General features: G+C 40.3%; 1 protein-coding gene across 1 annotated transcript; it reads right to left on the bottom strand.

Annotated features, from left to right (window-relative positions):
* Nucleotides 1-1,239: 1,239 nt before the first annotated feature.
* Nucleotides 1,240-21,867, bottom strand: LOC102132342 (zinc finger protein 705D). The gene is given in 7 exon segments (XM_065518658.2): nt 1,240-1,864; nt 1,866-2,414; nt 3,478-3,557; nt 4,086-4,181; nt 5,285-5,315; nt 5,318-5,419; nt 21,799-21,867. Coding segments are annotated over 7 exon segments (963 nt in total). The 3' UTR covers nt 1,240-1,828.
* Nucleotides 21,868-22,367: the final 500 nt, after the last annotated feature.

Here is a 22,367-nt window from a genome sequence, read left to right on the forward strand (position 1 = left end):
GAAGTAAAAGGAACACAGCTATGTCTGTCTCTGTGTAATAACTCAGGACTTACCTGAGTAAACTCTGGGGTGTCATGAGATGAACTGCTACCTCCACTTAGAGAGGCTTCAGGGACAAAATTTCAAGAGATTTCTGAGGGATAGAAGAGCAGGGCTGCCTTATTCTCTGATCCCAGGTAACTACTCAGAGACCGAGGCAAGGGTTGGGGACACCCAAATGCATATACTAGGTGTCTTTGATACAGCCTCCATTTCCTTGCTAAATCTATGCAATGACACACTGAGAAATCTGACGAGTGGGGCTGAAGATCCCTGATGTGTCAGTTCCAGGGTTGGATGGAAACAAGTGGTTTCAGTGGACATTGAAGTAAAGGGAGGTGAGCTGTGAGGAAAGAGCCGTCGAAGACTGGGGAGGCTCGGAAGTTGGGGTAGAATGTCGACCCATAAGCCAAGGAGTGCAGATGCACATCGATTTGTTAGGGCTGCATAAATGAAAGAAGGACTTCACCAACACACTAAGTTTTTTCAACAACCGATTGTATTCTTTCAATATTTGTAAGTATTGATCTTTTGGAAATGTTTAATGAGATTTCTTATATAATTCTGCATTCAATTTATGCCCAGGTCACTTTGCTATTATACATTTATGTGCTGCATTTTTATGAATAGACATTTTCTCAAATTTCTTAATTATTTTGCTAAACTATGTGTTAAGAGTTTTTTCTATGTGTTAAATCAAGCTGGAAAAATAGTCACTTTGCTATTATACATTTATGTGCTGCATTTTTATGAATAATTTTCTCAAATTTCTTAATTATTTTGCTAAACTATGTGTTAAGAGTTTTTTCTAGAGGTCCACCTTCTTGACTCACTTTTCTGATGAGAAATCTATCAGGTTTCTCCACAGTGATTTTCAAATTTGATAGCTCCTCAATGTGAGAAACTTAATGTCAACTAAGAAATGAATTACCACTAAAGAATCTTCTCCTTTCAAGATGCTAACCGTGTTTTGTCCAGTGTGAAATCTCACATGTGCCACAAGCGTTACTCTGTGAAGAAAGGATTTCTCATGATTTTTCAAGGCATAACTTCTCCAGTAAGAAGTGTTTGGTATTCCAAGAGAATTCATTGCCCTTGGAAAGACTTTCCCTTCTTATTTAGCTTATAAAGGATTTCCTTTCTTATTTTCCATTTTAGCAGCATTTTATCACTGTGTTTTCTTGTGAACATCAAGCCTAGTGCTTGGCTGAATGTTTATTCACAGAAAATATAAATAAAAGGTTCATCCAAGTAAAGTTTTCTTAGGTTATTTGACAACAAATTGCACATAAAAACATTTTCACACTGAACACAGAGCTAGAGATTCTCTACCTGAAAGTCCCACACGTTTTAAATTATTAAAACTGTTGCTGAAGACTTTTAGTTTATCATGTTGACAGTTTCAGCTCTCTCGTGTCATTTATGATCAGATCACTAACAAGTCTTTGGTACACACATGTCGTACAATTTCTCTTCCATATGAATTTATTGATGTGGACTGAAGAATAAAGGCAACTGAAGTAACGTCCATGTTGGGTATAGTAATTCTACAAAATGTGGGTCCTTTGGCATGTTTAGATGTTACACTACAGCTGAAGTCTCTTCCATATTCCTTACGTCCATCATTCCTAACACCATGTCATCTAAAGTCAGAATATGTTCTGAAGGCATTTATAAGTTTCTCTCCAGGGTGAATTTTCTGATGTTATTTAAGATTAGTACGTTGACTGAAGGCTTTCCCACATAAATGGCATTCATATGGCTTTTCTCCAGTGCATGTTCTCTCCTATCATCTAAGGTCAGAAGATACACTGAAGGCTTTCCACACATAGAAGACAAGCATGTGGTTTCTCTTCAGTGTGAATTCTTGTGTGTCCTCTAAAGCCAGAGCTTTGACTAAAGACTTTCCCACTTTTATCACATTCATAACGCTTTTATCCAAGGTGAGTTCTCTTATGTCTTCCAAGGTTAAAGGATTGAATAAAGCCTTTCCCACACTGATGACACTTCTACGGTCTCTCTCCCGTGTGGGTTTTCTCATGTCTTCTAAGGTGAGAACGCTGAGTGAAGGATTTTCCACATAGATGACATGCATATGGCCCGTCTCCAGTGTGAGTCATCTTGTGCCATCTAAGGTGAAAGCAATTAGTATAGGCCTTTTCACATATATTACATTGATATGATTTACCTTTAGTATGAATTTGTTTATGTGGTTTAGGGGACAACTGATTACTAAGGGATTTTCCACACTGTTTGCTGACGTAGGGTTTCTTTCCACTCTGAGTTAACAAACACTGAGTCATTGTGGAACTGTGAGTGCAATCTTCTCCCAAATCATTACATTCAAAGGGATCCTCCAGAATGAGAGAGTTCTCCTTTAGAGACAAAGATTAAAAGCTCTTAATGATTTACCGACATACATCTATACATTCATTTCACCACCTTTGAATCCTAGACCAACCATTCAGTGGTAGAGCCCAGTTGAAATGTTTCCAATGTTACTTGTGTGAAAGGAAATTAAATTTTGGCACCCCAAACTCATTTAACCAAAGGGAAAAATCAAGCTGGGAACAGGGTCACACAAACCTGCCTCCCCCTTCTGGTTCCTAAATAATACGGCTACAAGATGAAAAGCTACATGCCTCCCCCATATTTTGCCCACAAGGAGATTCCTGATGAGCTGTTAAAATTACACCATGACAATGCAAACTGATAGCTTGTCTTTACAGGCGCAGTCATCCCCAGTTCACCAGACACAAATGCATATCCAATTGTTTCCCTGCCCCATTTTGCCTATGTTGTCTTATATAAAATGCAGCTTTCCTGCATTATTCCTCTGCCTCATTTGTTTATGTCATCTTATGAAAAAAAAATCCAGATTCACTAAGCCAGAAAAATTCATGAATGACTATTTTTTTCTACCCAACTTTTACATGAAAATTGTGTACTTCTCAATATCCCACCCTTTCCCCCTTTAAATTTGGAGAAAATTATCTTTGGAGAAAGGTATACACCTGTTCCCCAGGTGCATGTCCTTAACTCTGGCAAATACATCTCCTAAAATGATTGAGACTTGTCTCGTCATTTTTCTCGATTGACACTTGCGTACACATTGTCTCCTGCAGACACAGATATTTTCTCTTTTGTAAGATCCCAACTGCAGAGTTATTCCATTGATTGTGATGATATCAATATCTTTCAAAGTCTGAGCATGAGTAATGTGTATGCACTTGTTCTATTTTAAAGATCTCATGTTATGGTTTACAACACAGGTCACTTTATTCACTGAATTCAAAGTATCAAATTTTTTTTTTTTTTTTGCTTAGAAAGCACTTAGTGCCAGCCTAATTACACTCAGGTGCCTGTGCGTCATTACTAACTTAACCCATTACCAGATCTTTAACTTAGATGACTGGTGTACAGAGCTATAAAACTCACCATTGTCATACCGGTGGATGCATCTTTTCTGATAGGATGCATGGTTATCGTGTGTTTTTTCTTAAGGGCACTTTCCTTGTCTGAAATAATTGAAAAATAAATTGTTACCTTGGTATTATGGTAATAAAATTGTTTGAAAACCCACAAGGCCTGTTTACTTTTTTTCAAAAATTGACACTTAGATGTGGCAAATGTGTCAAATGAAGAAAATACTTCAATAGAACAGAAGGTACAGCGTCAGCAATTAGAAAAGAGTCTTAAAATTAAAATGTGAAAAGATTTAAAATGGACATGAGCTATCAGGCAGGTAAATAGAGGGATAGTCTTCACAGGGGTATCGGTAAAAGAGTCAGCATGTGACAGTTTAACCCCAACGAGTACATGAATTATCCTTTTCCTGAAAGTAAAAGAAAAGGCAAGAGGACACAAGAGTAGCATCTGGCATATGAACAAAACTGATGATACCATCTAAGGAATTCTGCTCCAGTAGCTTAACCTACATTTTAGAAATTACCACTCATTTAATAAAACCTCTAATTAATATTTGACTGATATTATTCATTGACAAAGCACCTCCTCCTATTAGAGCACAGGACCCTGTTGCTTACCCAGATTCTGGCCTTGGAGAAATTCTCTTCCTTCCCGCCAGAGCTCTTTTCCTTCCTCCAGCTGCAAAGTTATATAGGATTTGCTTATCTGGTACCCTGTTAGTGGAAACAGTACATGTGTTTTGAGTTCACTGTCAATAAATGTGCATTATCACCAACTGTAGGGCAGGCTATCAAGGAAGAATAAAACAGTGAAGGTCAGCTCAGGCCACAAGACCTAGAACACAGAAAACTCCCCAGGATTTTTTTGACCCAACATGAGACTAGAAAATAAATCCAAATGAAAGGTCCATCAGGAAAAGGAAATTCAAAACAGTCAGGACCTATGAATGCTGAGTCCATGCCTAAGTTCCAAGACACAATGCAGAATACACAGTCCTTTCAGAAAGAGATTAATTAAACCTCTGCACAGTATGTTTATTATTATTCTCATGCAGAACAAAAAAAAAATTTGATTTACAAAAATAATTGATGTTCTATACAGAAAAGATATTGCTATTGTTTTCACTAATGGGTCTCAGCCTAAGCATAGCGACTAAAGCAGAAGAGTTATTTAGAAAATATTAAATTTAATACATTGAAAATATTCATTAGGCCGGGCGCGGTGGCTCAAGCCTGTAATCCCAGCACTTTGGGAGGCCGAGACGGGCGGATCACGAGGTCAGGAGATCGAGACCATCCTGGCTGACACGGTGAAACCCCGTCTCTACTAAAAAATACAAAAAAACTAGCTGGGCGAGGTGGCGGGCGCCTGTAGTCCCAGCTACTCTGGAGGCTGAGGCAGGAGAATGGCGTGAACCCGGGAGGCGGAGCTTGCAGTGAGCCAAGATCACGCCACTGCACTCCAGCCTGGGCGGCAGAGCGAGACTCTGTCTCAAAAAAAAAAAAAAAAGAAAAGAAAATATTCATTAAGTTCTCAGGTCTGTTCTGAGTATTAGACACTGAGTACCAAGGAAATCATGAAATCCTTGTCAAGATTACATTCTAATTGAGTGACAAACTAAATAAAACAAAACAAAATAAAATAAAATAAAGATATTTCTTTCAGACAGATTTAGAGAGCTCAAACTTTTTCAGATAAGATCTGTGAGAGAATCAGAGAAGAGATTAGAGTTAGATATGGGGAAGCTGTTCCAACACTTATTGAATGAATGAGTCAATGTGTGTCTACATACATATGTGAATGTTGAGGGACTCACCGAGGGACACCAGGTGACTGTTGTTTTCCAGTCACCAACAACTGGATGTGTCCATCCAGTTCTCTTGGATGTGTCCATCATGGCCCACTCTTCCTGGGTGAAGTCAATAGCTACATCTTCAAAAGTCACTTTCTTCTAAAACATCACAGACACTTTAGTTTAGACAGAGAATCCCTTTTAACGTCCAGAGGAGGAAGGCTGAGATGACATAGGTAGGAGCTGGGTATGCAGAATTCCCAGTGTTTTAGGTTCCAGCCAGTTCATTCTCAATACTAAGCTGGTATCTGCCTTTCCGATTCATTCACAGAGACGTACCCACTCTTAATCCATTAAACTTTACTATGAAGAAATATCACATGAGGTGTGGCATAATATAGCCCAGATATTTTTCAGTAATGTGTTAATCACCTGTACATAACTGATTATAAAATTTTCGCTTGAACCTTCATAAATAAAACAAATTTACCATGAATTTCAAGAAAATTACAGAGTAGTCACAAGACAAATAACCATGATTTACTACTTTTTAAACACGACCGTGATTAAATAAATTATTTCTCTAGATAAACCACAGGTTTCTCACCAATCAAATGGTTAAAAGACCTATTATGTGCTTTGAATAATCTAACGAAGTAATAGAAAACATGTTTCCTATCTAGCAAATATTTATTAAATACATGTCATTGGTCCCTTATTCATTAAAAAGTTAGAAAGTAATGAACCAGACTCCAGCATTCTTCAGAACTGAACAAGTTTTACGCAGAATATAGGATTCAATTTATACATAGAGTCACTCTAATGTTATGTCATTCAGGTGTTCATGACAAGGCTTGAAGACAGTCGAGCAGCACAAGACAAGACCGCTGAGGCTGGTACACTGAGGAAGTCTTAGTCTGATGATTCCTGTGATATGAAGCTTCCTGTTCTCAACTTTCTCTGGGCAATCCAAACATCAGTTATCACTGCCTCTCTTTTAACTTTACTTTCTCACTTGGCTTGTTCAAGGATAAAAAGACCTCTTTACTGTTTTGCTTTTTTCTAACCAGCCCTTATGAAGCATTTCCACAGAACCCTAAATTGTACTCTATCTACTATATTCCTTCTCCTGAGTGTGCAACCATAATTAAGTAATTGTATTTCTTATATGTTACTTTCAGTTACCAGAAGGTGAAAAGGTTAATTATCAAAAGGTAAAATGAATGGGGATAAGAATAATAATGACTTCTTTAGTTGTCCTTTTGCAAAGCTTTTAAAAGCACAAATATATTTTATCAAACTCTCCTTTTTCCTCAGCACTGTGCAGCTCTTGCCCAAGGCCTATCACACGGGATTTATTGAACTCAGCTGCTAGAACATCAGCCTCATTATTGGGCTGTGATCTTCTGCTCTTCACGCATCTCTATTGCCTGCATTCATCAAAATCCTAAGTCTATTTCAGCCAACGGTACAGTTAATGGGTCAATTATTTCCCTATGAGGTTATAGGATGGATAGAAGAAAAAGAAATACATAAATGAGACCTCTCATGTCTTTTTTTGTAAATAGCCTGAATAGGGGCTGGAATAAAGTAGTGTAATATTAGAAATTATATTGATAATTTAGGAATCTTTGACACATGATACCCAACCTAGAGTCCTGAGAAAACTTAATTGGAGGCCAGATACCTGAAAGTCTCCTGATTGCATTTGGAACACCCAGGCTGGATGGATTTTGCATCATGAAAACAAACAAACAAAAAGAATAAAAATGAAACACCCATGCAAACTGCAGAAAACTGCCCATTTGCCAGCAATATGGGTGTCATTTCAGCAGAGAGAGGCATCCCCTACTCACTAGTGAATGCATTGTCAAGAACTCAGTCTCTCTCTGTCTTCTTCTGGATTTCCACTTGCAGACACTTCAGGCACTAAAAAAAGCTGAGGTTGGAGAAAGAACAAGTGAGACACCAGCCTTGTACACAATTTTCAGACCAACCTGTGATGAAAAGCCAGACCTTCACTGAAGTGTGACACCACCTGCACCACAGCCTGACCAATACACACAAACACACAGAGGCCTCTCCTCTTTCCCCAAGGTCAAAATTAGGAAGCCTATGACTATGGTTTCTGGCAAAGAAGGAACACAGATATCTTGTGAACGAGAACATTAAAAGCACTGAGTTTTGTATGTTAATTGACACAAGTCCAGATATTCAATTCCCTCACTGATTTTAAAATACAGGGACCCCTGACTCCGCCCACATGTGGAATATGATTTCCACCTGTAGATAAACACTGTGGGATTTCTCAGATTTTATTATCCCAGCTTTATGCCCTAGCAATGTTTCTCCAACACCAATCACAGCCTTCTGAAGCCTTACTCCACTTTTACTTTCTCTCAATTTCGACTTTTGTATTTCCCCTTGGAACTTGGAAATCAATCAAGTAAGAATCTGTTTTAGGGTCAAGTGCGGTTGCTCTTGCCTGTAATCCCAGCACTTTGGGAGGCCAAGGCAGGTGGATCACCTGAGGTCAGGAGTTCGAGACCAGCCTGGCCAAAATGGTGAAACCCCATTTCTACTAAAAATACACAAATTAGCTGGGCATGGTGGTGCTTGCCTGTAATCCCAGCTACTCAGGAGGCTGAAGCAGGAGAATCGCTTGAACCCAGGAGGCAATTACAGTGAGCCGAGATCTTAACACTGCACTCCAGCCAGGGCGACAGAGCAAGACTCTGTATCAAAAAAAAAAAAAAAAAAAAAAAAAAATCTGTTTTAGGATGGGGATAATCATTTCAGGAATTTATTTCACTTGGAGGGTCAACACTCCCTTCCTGCTGATCTAGCCCTTAAAATCCCCTGCATCAGAAATTCGCAGCAGTACCCTGGGTCATGGTGTTTCTGTCCTGTGTATACAGTCACAATCCTCTAAGATGCTCAGAAAATACAAAATGACTTAGGGCTGAGAGAAATGTAGCAGCTCAATCTGATATTTTACTAAGGTGGCATCTAAAATTCTTGCAATCATGGTTTATATTAGTCTTTGTTAGTTGCAATATCTCTGATTATCATGATACATATTTGCTGAGAAATACTGATGTCCATGTGTATATTCATACATAGATATGTAGGTATATAGATGGATATGTTTATATGAATGCATGTGTTTGAGATGGGGGAAAACATGCATGTATTATTTCCCTGCTAAAAATAAAAAAAAATAAATATATTTTATGTACAAATGATAATTATGTTTCATAAACAAAAAATTAACTGACCCATTTGTACATGAAGTCCAGGAAAAAATAAAAAGGGTAACTTTGTATTAATTGTGATGTTGTGCTTACAGATATACATAAATTTCCTTATTTAACACTTATAATAACCCTGCTGATGATAGTTTATTTACCAGTTCAATAAATGATCAACAGAGTTTGAAAAATATGACAAAATTACAAAACTAGAAAATGACACAGCAATACTTTTAATTATATTCTGCCTTGTCACTGCCTCTTCTTGCTTTTTTACAAAATTACTCCCCTAACCAAGGTTCTCTATGATTCTGGGGACTCCAGGATTTAGACCCCAGTTCCCAAACTTCACTGTGTCTATTTTTACTGCCACATTTTAATGCACATTTACAGACTTCAACAAGCACTTTTCAATATCAACTTTTTTCTTATTCCTTGGTCTATTTCCTACATCTGTTTATCAAGGCTTCAGTAACATATGACTCCATCTGCCTGTCCCTTCCATGAATGTACCTGACAGTACATGTATTATGTAGTCTATAATTCAAGCAGAATAGATATTCCTTCAAAAAAATAAGATATTAGAGAATGCCTACAAAGCTTCAGTGAAACCAGCTGTAACCCTTAATATTATTACCATGTAAACTCTTCCTCGAATATCAAAATAAGATTTGGACTTTAGAGAATATTTGTGTGTGATTATAACCCAAACATGAACTAAAAGTAATTTAAATGGTCGTATACAGACTGTGCCAGGGACAAACAAGGACAAATATTATAAGAAAATCAAAGCACACTTATTTCCTAAAGGACTCTTGTATGGAATCTATAAAAACTATTTCAAGATATAGAGATTAAATATATTTCAAAACAGACACATACACAAGCAATCTTTAGGATAAATTTTTTAAAACTTATGTTATGGGTCTAAAATTTTCATTAATTCATGGAAAAAATGTATTGACAAACTTCTCACCAGAGCAGGAATAACAACTTACGTATTTGGTGACTTCAAGATGAGAGCCTGCACAGCTTAGTATCTCCATCCAGATCTCTCTCTCTCTCTCTCTCTCTCTTTGTTTTTTGACAGAGTTTTGCTCTTGTTGCCCAGGCTGGAGTGCAATGGTGAAATCTCAGCTCACTGCAACATCCACCTCCCAGGTTCAAGCTATTCTTCTGCCTCAGCCTTCCAAGTAGCTGAGATGACAGGCATGCGCCACCACGCTTGGCTAATTTTGTATTTTCAGTCGAGACGGGGTTTCTCCAATTTGGTCAGGCTGGTCTGGAACTCCTGATCTCAGGTGATCCACCCGCCTCAGCCTCTCAAAGTGCTGGGATTACAGGCATGAGCCACAGCGCCCGGCCCAGATCTCTTAAAAAGTCATGAGGAAGGAGCCATTCTGCATCCTCAATATTACCTTAATATTTTCAGGACACCCATAACAATTAAGAGGCTGACTTGTGACTTCCTAGCCCTTTCAGGGCTATTTAGGCCCACCTTAGTGAAGTATTAGGAATGCAGTATTAGGTCTCAAGTTCCTGGACACCAAAACCATGTTCTCCAACAGATCTTCAGTAAAAATAGCTGATGTCTATATTCTTTTGCCTGTCCTTTCCCTTCCTTTTAATTCAGAACTGCGGTCTCAAAAAGTGCTATTATTTAGTAGATTCTCTCAATTCTCAACACCAGCACTATTCAGTGTTGAGTAACATCTCAGGTGCTAGGGAAACAGCAGCTGACATTCTAGTAAAGCACAAATAGAAAAGCAAAGATCACCACAGAGTAAAAGAGAATAGATTTTTTAAAAGTATGAAACCAAAACGAATATATATCAGATTACACTATAAATGGAAAATCCTGTTATCTTGACTGGATTGCAAGTCAAAACCTCTCATGGCTTCCAACATCCAATATATTCAAAGCAGTTCAGGAATGGTGAAAGTGGAATGGAATTTAGAATTATTCTAAGGTTGCATGTGTGAAAGCACCATGCCCTGAAACAAAATATTTATTTTTAAAGCGCATAATGAACACTTCATACAAAGTTTGTGTAACCAGAGAAAAAATCTCATATTTTTTAAAAAAGGAATATGCAACATATTTACATATAATAAAATAAAATTAAAATAACAGAAATGGAAGACACAATCTGACCTCTGAAAATCAAGGGAGAAATCTCTTTTAAATAAACTTGGCACAATTTTTAAAGTAAGTTATGAAAAATAATAATACCTGAATATAGTATGTAAAAGTACCAACACAATAAAGCTAAAACAATATCCGTGGAAAAATTATTTGCTGTACATTATTTTTAAAAAATGATCTAAGTACTTTCCTCAAGAAGGTAAATGAATGAAATTTTAAAATTGCCTGAGAAAATCTGTGAAAGGAAATGAATATAGAGAAGCAGAATATAATTTAACTATAAACCACACAAATAGAATTTAAAAATAAGGCCGGGCACAGTGGCTCATACCTGTAATCCCAGCACTTTGGGAGGTGGAGGCAGGCGGATCACCTGAGGTCAGGAGTTTGAGACCAGCCTGACCAACATGGAGAAACCCTGTCTCTACTAAAAATAGAAAAAAAAAAACAAAAACAAAAAAACAAACAGGCGGGCGTGGTGGCACAAGCCTGTAATCCCAGCTACTAGGGAGGCTTAGGCAGGAGAATCGCTTGAACCTGGGAGGTGGAGGTTGCGGTGAGCTGAGATCATGCCATTGCACTCCAGCCTGGGCAACAAGAGCAAAACTCTGTCTCGAAGAAATAAAAAATAAAAATAAATTAAAAATAAGTGGCAGCCAACATGCCCCACATGATTTTCTGTGATGAAAGAAATGCTCTATATCTACATTGTCCAATGCAGTAACTACCACACATATGTAGTTACAGAATTTCTAGTTTGGCCACGAATTTGGCAATTACTACTAAGGATATGCCATTTAGTTATTTAATTATAATTAATTTACAGTTTATAGCCACATGTGACTAGTAGTTACTCTATTGGTCAATGCAGATCTAGAATCTTGGAGAAGGCAGTTAAAATAATGAGATATGGTCAAAACAAAAATGGAAAAGGCACACAAATAGTGAACACAGAATATGAGAATGTGAAGTAACAATTCACACAGTAAAATTTACTAATGAGATGCTGCCTTGATGGGACACATGTCTGATGCTATTCAAGGCTTGTCTTGTTACAGGTAGAAGAGCAGGAGCAGGGCAGGAGAGGGCTCTTCCTCTACCCACTAGAAATGTCAGGTGATGGCCTGTTAGTGATCACTTTGCCTCTCTAACAATGATAATTAGGCAGCACCAGAGACAGGCCATTTCCTGGTGGTCTACACCTGTTAACATCAAAAATGTTAATTAAATGCAGACCCCAGGAAGAAGCAACTTCTTGGGCATTTATGTTAAGAGACAAAAATGGCAAAGTATAATCTTCCGGGGACACCACTGGAAAAGGAAAGAAAGCCTCAGATGGACATGCACATAACTCCCTAAACACACCGTGCATGCCAATTCCAAAGGGTAAGGAAAGCACTGTGCATGCCGGAAACTCTCCCTAAAGGAAGAATCGTGGGAAAGAGGCAAGCCCATCCCAGGATCAAGGTTAAAGGCCCTTCTCTTTTCTCTCTTGGACCTTCAGGCATCCACTTGGGTCTCTTCCAGGAGAATTTTCCTTTCCTTTCTGTTCTAAAGCCTTTTTAAATAAACTTCCACTCCTGCTCTGAAACTTAGTCTCTTTTTCCGCTGTATGCCCCTCAGTCGAATTCTTTCTTCTGAGGAGGTAAGGACTGAAGTTGCTTATGGACCCATGCAGATATGCTGCCAGTAACTCGAATCTCTTCTACTGGTAACAGTATCATTGTAAGGGAATGAGGCCAGTTCACATCTCAGTGCTCGGAGAACTCACCAAAAATAAAAAGTTGGAGGATGCTGTGAACTTATCTACCTTCCAAGGCAAGTCCCACAAGCAAGCAGCAAGACTCCCTTTCCCCAAGGTCTTAAACTCTTCTGATGCTCCTTCTCTGGGAAAACGCATCCTCTGGCTTCCCCTTATATAGGAAAAAACAATTAATAAACCTAATCAGCACTACATTCCAAGAGACATGCCCTGATTGCACAGATACTGAACCTAATCGAAACTGCATTCTGGAGACACACCCGGTTCAATTTGATTGGATTTTTGAGACAGCTACTGAAAACCCCACATAAAGTTGGAAACCAAAAAGTTAAGGCTATGTTGAAGGAAAAATAGGAAGATTCTTTCCTTTTTTCATTCATAAGTACTTTTTTTTTTTTTTTTTTTGAGATGGAGTCTTGCTCTGTTGCCCAGGCTAGAGCGCAGTGGTGAGATCTCGGCTCTCTGCAAGCTCCGCTTCCCGAGTTCACGCCATTCTCCCGCCTCAGCCTCCCGAGTAGCTGGGACTACAGGCGCCCGACACCACGTCCGGCTATTTTTTTGTATTTTTTTTAGTAGAGACTGGGTTTCACCCGTGTTAGCCAGGGTGGTCTCAATCTCCTGACTTCATGATCCGCCTACCTCGGCCTCCCAAAGTGCTGGGATTACAGGCGTGGGCCACCGCATCCGGCCTCATAAGTACTTTTGAGTGTATTATATGTACTAGAAAGCATTCGCAGTCATGGGGTACAGCAAGAAACCAGACAAACTAGAGTCTTATGGAGACTCTATATTCTAAAATTATTTGGAAGTAAACTGGACTTGAAAACAAATGGAAAGTGAATAGATATAAAAAGTTTCAATGCTCATGATGACGTAAAAAAATAAAATATATTGCAGAAATGAAGTCAAGAAGTGTTAGGGGTCATATGGTACTTCTAAGGCCATTGGTATCCTCTGAAACTCAAGCAGGCTGAAGACATTTGCATAACTAAAAGGAAAGCAGATGCTAATAGAAGACAATGAAGAAAGGGCCTGAAAGGCATTTCAGAGACCTTGGCTGGTGGCAGCCCCTCCCTTCAAAGGCCTGGAGGCCTATAAGGGAAGACTGGTTTTGTGGGCTGGGCCTAGGGCTGCACCACCCCGGGCAAGCGCAGGACAGTGCTCACAGCATTCTACCTCCCAACCACTCCAGCTCCAGCCATGGCTAAAAAAGGCCCCAGACACAGTTTGGGTCACTGCTTTGAGGGTGCAAGCCTTAAGCCTTGGCAATTTCCATGGGATATTAAACCTGCAGTTGCACAAAGTACAGGAGTGCGCTGCTGATAAACACATACCCAAGACTGGGCAATTTACAAAAGAAATAAGTTTATTCGGACTTACAGTTCCACATGGCTGGGGGGAGGCAGAAGGCGAAAGGCATGTCTTACATCACAGCAGGCAAGTGAGAGAATGACAGCCAAGTAAAACTGGTTTCGCCTTATCAAACCATCGGAACTCATAAGACTTATTCACTACCACAAGAACGATATGGGAGAAACTGCCCCCATGATTCAATTATTTCCCACTGGGTTCCCACAACATGTGGGAATTGTGGGAGTACAATTTGAGGTGAGATTTGGGCGGGGACACAGAGCCAAACCATATCAGAAGCCTTCACCTGGATTTCAAAAGATGTATGGAAAAGCCTGTATGTCCAGTAGAAGCCTGCTGGGGTGGAGACCTCATGCAAATGTCTACTACAGCAGTGCAGAGGGAGAATATGGGGTAGGAGCTCCCACAGAGTCCTCACTGGGGCACTGCCTAGTGGAGCTCTGAGAAGACGGCCACCATCCTCCAGACCCCAGAATCATAGATCCACTGACAGCTTTCACCCTGAGCCTGGAAAAGCTTCAGGCACTCAATGCTAGTCCTCGACAGCAGCCACGGGGACTGACCCTTGTATCCAAAAGAAAATACCACAAAGACACGAGCACTCATATATTTATTATAGCATTATTTGCAATAGCAAAGACATGAATATTTTCTCTATCATCGGATAGAGAAAATGTAGTATATATACACCATGGAATACTATGCAACCATTAAAAAAAATTATGTCCTTTGCACCAACATGGATGCAGCTAGAGGCCATTATTCTAAAATAATGCAGGAAGAAAAAACCAAATATCATATGTTCTTAGTTATAAGCACGAACAAAGCGCTGATTATACATGGATGTAAAGATGGGAACAACGGATACTGAGGACTACAAGAAGGGCAAGACTCCGTCTCAAAAAATAAAATAAAATAAAATAAATAAATAGGTGAAGATCTGAATAGACATTTCCCAGAAGAAGAGATACAAATGGCCGACAAATACATGACAAAATTCTTACCATCTCTAATTGTCAGGGGGATGCAAATAAAAACCACCATGAAATGTCACCTGACACCTCTTAGAATAGCTGTTATCGAAAAGATGAATAGTAAGTATTAGTGAGGATGTGGATAAAAGATAACCCTTGTATATTCGTGGTGGAAATACAAACTACTATGGCCATTTTGGATAATAGTATGAAGGTTTCTCCAAAAATTTTTAAATAAAACTACCTGCTGATGAGGCTGTTGAGATATAGGAACACTTTTACACTGTTGGTGGAATGTAAATTAGTTCAACCATTGTGGAAGACAGTATGGTGATTCGTCAAAGACCTAGAACCAGAACTATCACTTGACCCAGCAATCTCATTACTGTGTATATACCCAAACGAATATAAATCATTCTGTTATAAAGATACATGCACACACATGTTCATTGCAGCACTAGTCCCAATAGCAAAGACATGAAATCAACCCAAATGTCCATCAATGATAGACTGGATAAAGAAAATGTGGTACATACACACCATGAAATACTATGTATGCAGTCATAAAAGGGAATGAGATCATGTCCTTTGCAGGGACATAGATGGAGCTGGAAGCCATTATCCTGAGCAAACTAACCCGGGAATAGAAAATCAAACAGTGCATGTTCTCACAAGTGGAAGCAGAACAATGAGAACACATGGATACTGAGAGGGGAACAACACACACTGGGGAGGCAGGTGGAGGGAGAGTATCAGGATAAATGGTTAATACATATATGCATTGGAATATTATTCAGTGTTACATAATAATGAAACCCTGTCATTTGTGACAACATGGGTGGACTTTGAGGGCATTACGTTATATGAAATAGGCCAGCCACAGAATGACAATTACTATATGATTTCACTTGCATTTGAAATCTAAAATAGACAAACTCACAAAAGCAGAGAGTAGAATGGTGGCTGCCAGGGGTCGTGGTGCAGGGGAAATGGGTAGATGTGGTCAGAGCACAAAGTTTCAGATATACCATATAAGTAAGTTCTGGAGGTCCCCAGGCTCACTGAGATGCGTACCTTAAACATGGACAGCTTTTTAAATGTAATCATAGCTCAACAAATTGGGTTAAAAAAAAAAAAAGAGGGGGTTGGTTAAAAAATTTAAAAGGAGGGGTAGACGTTCCCTTGTTTTTCTCTCTTTGTTATTTTCTTTCCTGCTACCTGGAATTAAAAAATGATAGGTGGGCATTTAGCAGCCAAACTGGAGCCTCTTCTAAAATGCAGCAGAGCAGACAGCTGGAAGGGGCCTGCATCCCTAATGAATTTGGCAAACATCTGTACCAGCCATGATACGTGTAACTATAGATTTAAGTGAGAAAGAAATAAACTTCTGCCTTGTTTAAGCCACTTTGTTCAGACATTAATTTCATATGCGTATAGAGAATGTATGCTCCTTACGAGTAGGAAAAATGTTTATGCCATATGGTTCATAATGGGTGTTCAGCAATGTAAGGTGATGCTGATTATGATGACAATAGTGACAAACAGCATGAAATAATAAGTAATGAAAAAAATGGTTTAATAGTTGTATATGGTTACTTTCTTTAAAGATTCTGCTGCTAATATCATTCAATGTATTTGTATGCCGGTGGGAGTTTTATTAGATGTAGACTAAGAAAGTTGACATTATTTAATGAAAAATACTAGATCAATTTTAAAAAACAGTAAAAATATCATGAGATGGAACTAAGCATCTGTATTGCAAAGCAACTCTCCCAGTTGATTTTATGCATAGTAGTGATTGAGAATCCCCTGATCTAGATCCAACAGATCTCAACCTTTATAGGTGCTATCAAGGAAGCACCTAAGGAAGAAAATTTTCCTGATTCTATCCATACCTCCAGTTAGTAATAGATCTAGAGAACTAGAACCCAAATCCAGACCTCCTGCTTCCATGTGCAGTGGTCTTTCGCTGTTCTGTTTTGTTCCACTTGGTGAAGAGGATTTGAGAATAAATGGCCACATGATTCAACTCCCTCCTCTGCTCTGAGGAATATAGCCTTGTCCTAGCAAGCAAGAAGCTCATACAGTGGTGGAAGAGGCAAATATACATTCACTAATCTAACATACAAGGCAGTAAGCACTGTAACATCAACAAAGCACTTTGGGGCTTCAGACCAGGAGCAAGTGGGGTGATTAATTCTTAGCAGGGCTAGTAAAGTCTGGGAAGTGTTCACTAACAAAATGTCTGATCATTAACGAAAGCAACTGGTTTCTCAACATAGTCTAATTTATTGTAACAATATAAATGGTTGTTTGTTCATAAACTTTCATCTTTTGCCAAAATGTTTGTAGCTTATGTTCCCATTGAACAAGGTTTTCTGGCCAAAACTGTGCACCCACATCGGTCCTCCCATAAAAGCAATTTTGCATGCATAGAACACCTCTATCTATGAATATTCCTAATGAGGTACAGAAAGGCTTTCATTATCCAAACAGAGACATTCCACTGGTGCTAGAGAGCCACAGACGGAAGTTTTCTCTGCCTCCTGGAAATGAAGCCAAACTTTCTTCTTTCTTCAGCCATAAGGATTCCTGTCCTCCTCTTCACCATTTTCTTCTTTATGAGCCAGGTTCTACCAGGTAACAAAATAAACTTGGTAAGAATGGAGTGCCTAACACCTTACAGGGATTCAGTACTTAAAGAGAAATCACCATCATCTATGACCAGATAGGGGATCTCATAGGAAATCGGGAAGACACACCAGTCTCTGGCTCCCTGGTCAGGCCCAGTTCTGTCCAACCCATCTATATAGGCCCCACACACCCAGTGCCCACCAGGCTCCTGTCAGCCAGGAGGACCCGTGCTCATCCCCTGAAGCATCCCACAGGGACCTGCATCCCACAGGGACCCACATCTCGGGGCCAACCTCCATGGGGGCCTCTTGGTTGTGGTGGCAGGGGCGGGGGGTAGTTGACCTCCAGCCCTCCCATCCTGGCCACTGTATTTTGTGGTGATCGTTCAGTCCTGGGAGCTTCCTGGGGACCCCAGAAGGAAGAGAACAGGGTGGTCATGGCAGCCTCAGCCCCAGGCTCTGGGCCCAAGCGCAACAGAAGGTAGAGAACAGGGTGGTCATGCCAGCCTCAGCCCCAGGCTCTGGGCCAGAAGTTGATAATGACCAATTGAGAGCAACCACTGAATTCGATCCTCTTACAGATACACGAGAAGTTGGCGAAGAACTGAATGTCGACCATTCTATGGTCATCCAGCATTTGAAGCCAATTGGAAAGCTGAAAAATCTTGGTAAGTGGGTGCCTCATGAGCTGACCAAATATTTTAAAAAGCATCCTTTTGAAGTGTCATCTTCTCTTATTCTATGAAACAACAATGAACCATTTCTTGATCAGATTGTGACATGCCACGAAAAGTGGATTTCATACAACAGCCAGCTCAGTGGCTGGACTGAGAAGAAGCTCTAAACCACTTCCCAAAGTCAAACTTGTACCAAAAAAAGGTCATGGTCACTGTTTGGTGGTCAGCTGCCGGTCTTTTGATCCCCTACAGTTTTTGAATCCTGGTGAAATCTTTACATCTGAGAAGTATACCAAGTTAATCGATGAGATGCATGGAAAACTGTAGCACCTGGAGCTGGCACTGGTCAACATGAAGGGCCCAGTTCTCCACAACGTGTGACCACATGTCATACAACCAGGGCTTCAAAAGTTGAAGAAACTGGGCTATGAAGTTTTGTCTCATCTGCCGTATTCACCTGACCTCTCGCCAACCAACCACCACTTCTTTAAGCATCTTGACAACTTTTTGCAGGGAAAACACTTACACAACCAGCAGAATGCAGAAAATGCTTTCCAAGAGTTCATCGAACCGTGAAAGCATGGAATAAACAAGTTTATTTCTCATTGGCAAAAATGTGCTCAATGTAATGGTTTCTTTTCTTTTAAAGACTGAGTCTCACTCTATCACACAGGCCAGAGTGCAAAGGTGCAGTCTCAGCTCACTGTAACCTCTGCCTCCTGGGTTCAAGAGATTCTCCTGCCTCAACCTCTTGAGTAGCTGGGATTACAGGCACATGCCACCACACCCGGCTACTTTTTGTATTTTTAGTAAAGACGGGATTTCACCATGTTGCTCAGGCTGGTCTCAAACTCCTGACCTCCTGAATCACCCGCCTCAGCCTCCTAAAGTGCTGGGATTACAGGCGTGAGCAACTGTGCCCAGTCCACTGTAATGGGTTCTATTTTGATTAATAAAGATGTGTTGAAGCCTAGTTATAAAAATTTAAAATTCATGGTCCAAAACCACAATTACTTTGGCACCAACCTAATAATAGAAGAATTAAAAGAGGCCTTTATATTAGAGAGCCCATGGATGATAAAATAATAAAGAATATTACAATTTCCATAATGCACAAACTTGGTAACTTAGACCAACTGGATGAATTAAAAGACACAATCTCTTAATACTAAAACATACGAGAAATAGGTAATCTAAATATATTGATATCTATTTTAAAAATGGAATCAATACTTACTAACCTCACAGAAAACCTATATATTCCAAAAATCTGCCATTCTGTCATGTTATTCTAACTGGTGGGATTCGGGGATTTCCATTTTGATAAGAACATAGGTGAGTCGCACACACTTACTTTCAGTGCTCATTGGTCAGGAAACCTATGTCCTCTATCGGATACTGCAGAGCGATGCGTTTTGGAGAATTTAGGCAAGATAATATTATTTTCAGAATTAAAGGAAGACAACCTGTTTTATGTACAGCACTTCCTCATAATATCACAGGGGATACCATATTTAAACTTTGGGGTATCCCCAGGTATAATTCATATTTGAGCCACATGTGAATTTCAGACACGGAGGCTGCCGAACTTTGGTGGCTTTCAACAGATGTGGAAGTTAATTCACAACCCACTTTGTGGAGGCATAAAATTCAATGAGCACTCATTTAGCAATTTATTTTAATACTATTTTTGTAAACTTTGCATTTCCAATTAGGTGAAATTTTAAACCTGTTTCAGTTCTTATACACTTTTTTTTTTTTCCCCCTGAGACGGAGTCTTGCCCTGTCACCCAGGCTGGAGTGCAGTGGCATGGTCTTGACTCACTTCAACCTCCACCTCCCAGGTTCAAGCAATTCTCCTGCATCAGCCTCCCAAGTGGCTGGGATTACAGGTGCCCACCACCATGCCCGGCTAATTTTTGTAGTTTTAGTAGAGATGTGGCTTCCCCATGTTGGTCAGGCTGGTCTTGAACCCCTGATCTTGTGATCTGCCTACCTCGGCCTCCCAGAGTGCTCGGATTACAGGCCTGAGCCACCGTGCCTGGCCTCTTCACTCTTTTTAGGCAGAGGGGAGTAAGGGTTGCTTTAAGTTAGGAGGGACTCCCGTGTACCCAACCCATTTGTGTAAATTTCTTCCTTCAGAGTTCTTCAAATCAGCATCACCATTGTTAAAGGCCTTCCACATGGTAATAATTGTGCTACAGGGTTTTACGCACATGAAGTTTATGTTTGGCTGAATGAACCTCCTTGCTGTGGCACAAGGGGGGCATAGGCGTTTTCACCAATTATGAAGTGGGTTCACTGTGCAATGGCTACCAACTTTTCTGAGTACAATGAGACCAAACACATTCATACATAAATTCCATGAAGTGAATTTATTACTTACAAATAGCAAACAAAAGACAACAGAAGCCTAGGATTCAGTATGAACCGCTACCACAAGATCAGGAAGGCTACCCAGAGCAGATGGATGGAGTTTTGATGTAAACACTTCACTTGCACTACAACTGAGGGACCCCAGAAAGCAGCCCACCTTGGGTTTTCTCCAATGATGTGGTTTGCTGGACACAAGCATTAAAGGCCATTCTGTTTTGAGCAGGGACTATAACAGAGCCTGGGCTGTTCTGACCAATGTCACCTGATTATCAGGATATTGCCTTCCCAGCATATCATACAGTTATCTTGAGAACTACCAGTAAGAAAGGGAGGAAAATGGCCCTGCACCCTTAAAACTGAAGGATCAGGATATTTGTTGTGACAGAGGCACAGACAGTAGCGACAGAGTATTCTTGTGAGCCATCCACTAGTTATCTTGACTGGAGCATGGCACCTAACTGCCTTTCTCTTTCCTTTCAATGGAAACTGTTTCAGAATATTTTGAATATTTTGAGTTTCTACATCTACAGAGTTGAGGCACATGATTGCTGGCAGTGTAGACTCTCTGCATGGTTACAGGAAAGAGTTCAGGAGCCCATCAAGCCACATTGGAGGAGACCACCTAATCCTCCAGAGACTGTCATTCCATCTTCCTGGAGTTAGCTCCACATGCAGTAAGGCCATTATGTCTAAGGCCGTCAAGACTTGCCGTCCGAAGATTCGACTTTTGGCATGCTGATAAGCAGCAGTGATAAGAAAAACCCACACACTCGCTAGGAATTTTTCAATGAAAGCAGCTGAGACTCTTCTTCATATGCTTTGATAGGGGCTAATATCAAACTCTTTCTTCCCATTTTCTTTATTCATCCGTGACTGAACCATGAGGCACCATAGATGTACACCTCATCAGGAGGGTGTAGGGGACAGTGGCAAGGGGAGCAGCAGCACAAGAAACAAACAAGGCCACTACTTCTGCCTACATAAAAACTATTGTCTTGGAGTATATAATAATTAATAATGTTCACATGGCTGCCCTAAGCATACAGAGATGGTGACCAGAGTAGATGCAGGGACTACAGAGATACAGCCTGATCCTTGCTAATTAGGACTTAAGTGTTGGCTTATGTGCTGCGCTTTTGTGCATTAATAAACCAGGGCCTCAAAACTGCCTGCTAAGCACAGGCCAAATGTCATGCTGGGTGCAAGTAAACATTCATGTCTAGGAGATGAGAGCAGTTTAGTGTGGGAGAAGATGACAACACCTGAAGACCACAAAACACTGTGCAGACCAAAGGGAAGGCCCATCATCAGCTCACGGTTCTGACTCAGGTGATTGCTGATGTGTTACGGAACCGTCAGCCGACAGCAGGTAGGTCAAGTTGAGCAGGTGTCCTTCATGAGGGCTGGTCCGTTCCATTTGTGTTGCCAATTGTTTCAACAGCATCTCACGCACCCCACTGGTGAGGAAGGAATGAGCACCCTACGTTTACTGGCACCGTTAAACACATAACATCTATTACTAAACAGATAAGCCAGACATCAGTTATTAATTACTTATAGGAGGATGGTGTAAGCTCCCACAGGCCCAAACAGGGATTAACTTGGGAGCAGAGAGTGGTATAGCAGTGGTATAGCATTAAAAAAGTGAGGATGTTCTTTTTTTTTTTTTTTTTTTTTTTTGAGACAGAATCTCTCTCTGTCACCCTTGCTGGAGTGCAGTGGTGTGATCTTGGCTCACTGCAATCTCCGTCTTCCGGGTTCACACCATTCTCCTGCCTCAGCCTCTCTAGAAGCCAGGACTACAGGCACCCACCACCACACACGGCTAAATTTTTGTATTTTTAGTAGAGATGGGGTTTCACCGTGTTAGCCAGGATGGTCTCAATCTCCCGACCTCATGATTCACCGGCCTCGGCC

Source organism: Macaca fascicularis, chromosome 8 (genome assembly GCF_037993035.2).
Source record: "Macaca fascicularis isolate 582-1 chromosome 8, T2T-MFA8v1.1".
Lineage (NCBI taxonomy): Eukaryota > Metazoa > Chordata > Mammalia > Primates > Cercopithecidae > Macaca > Macaca fascicularis.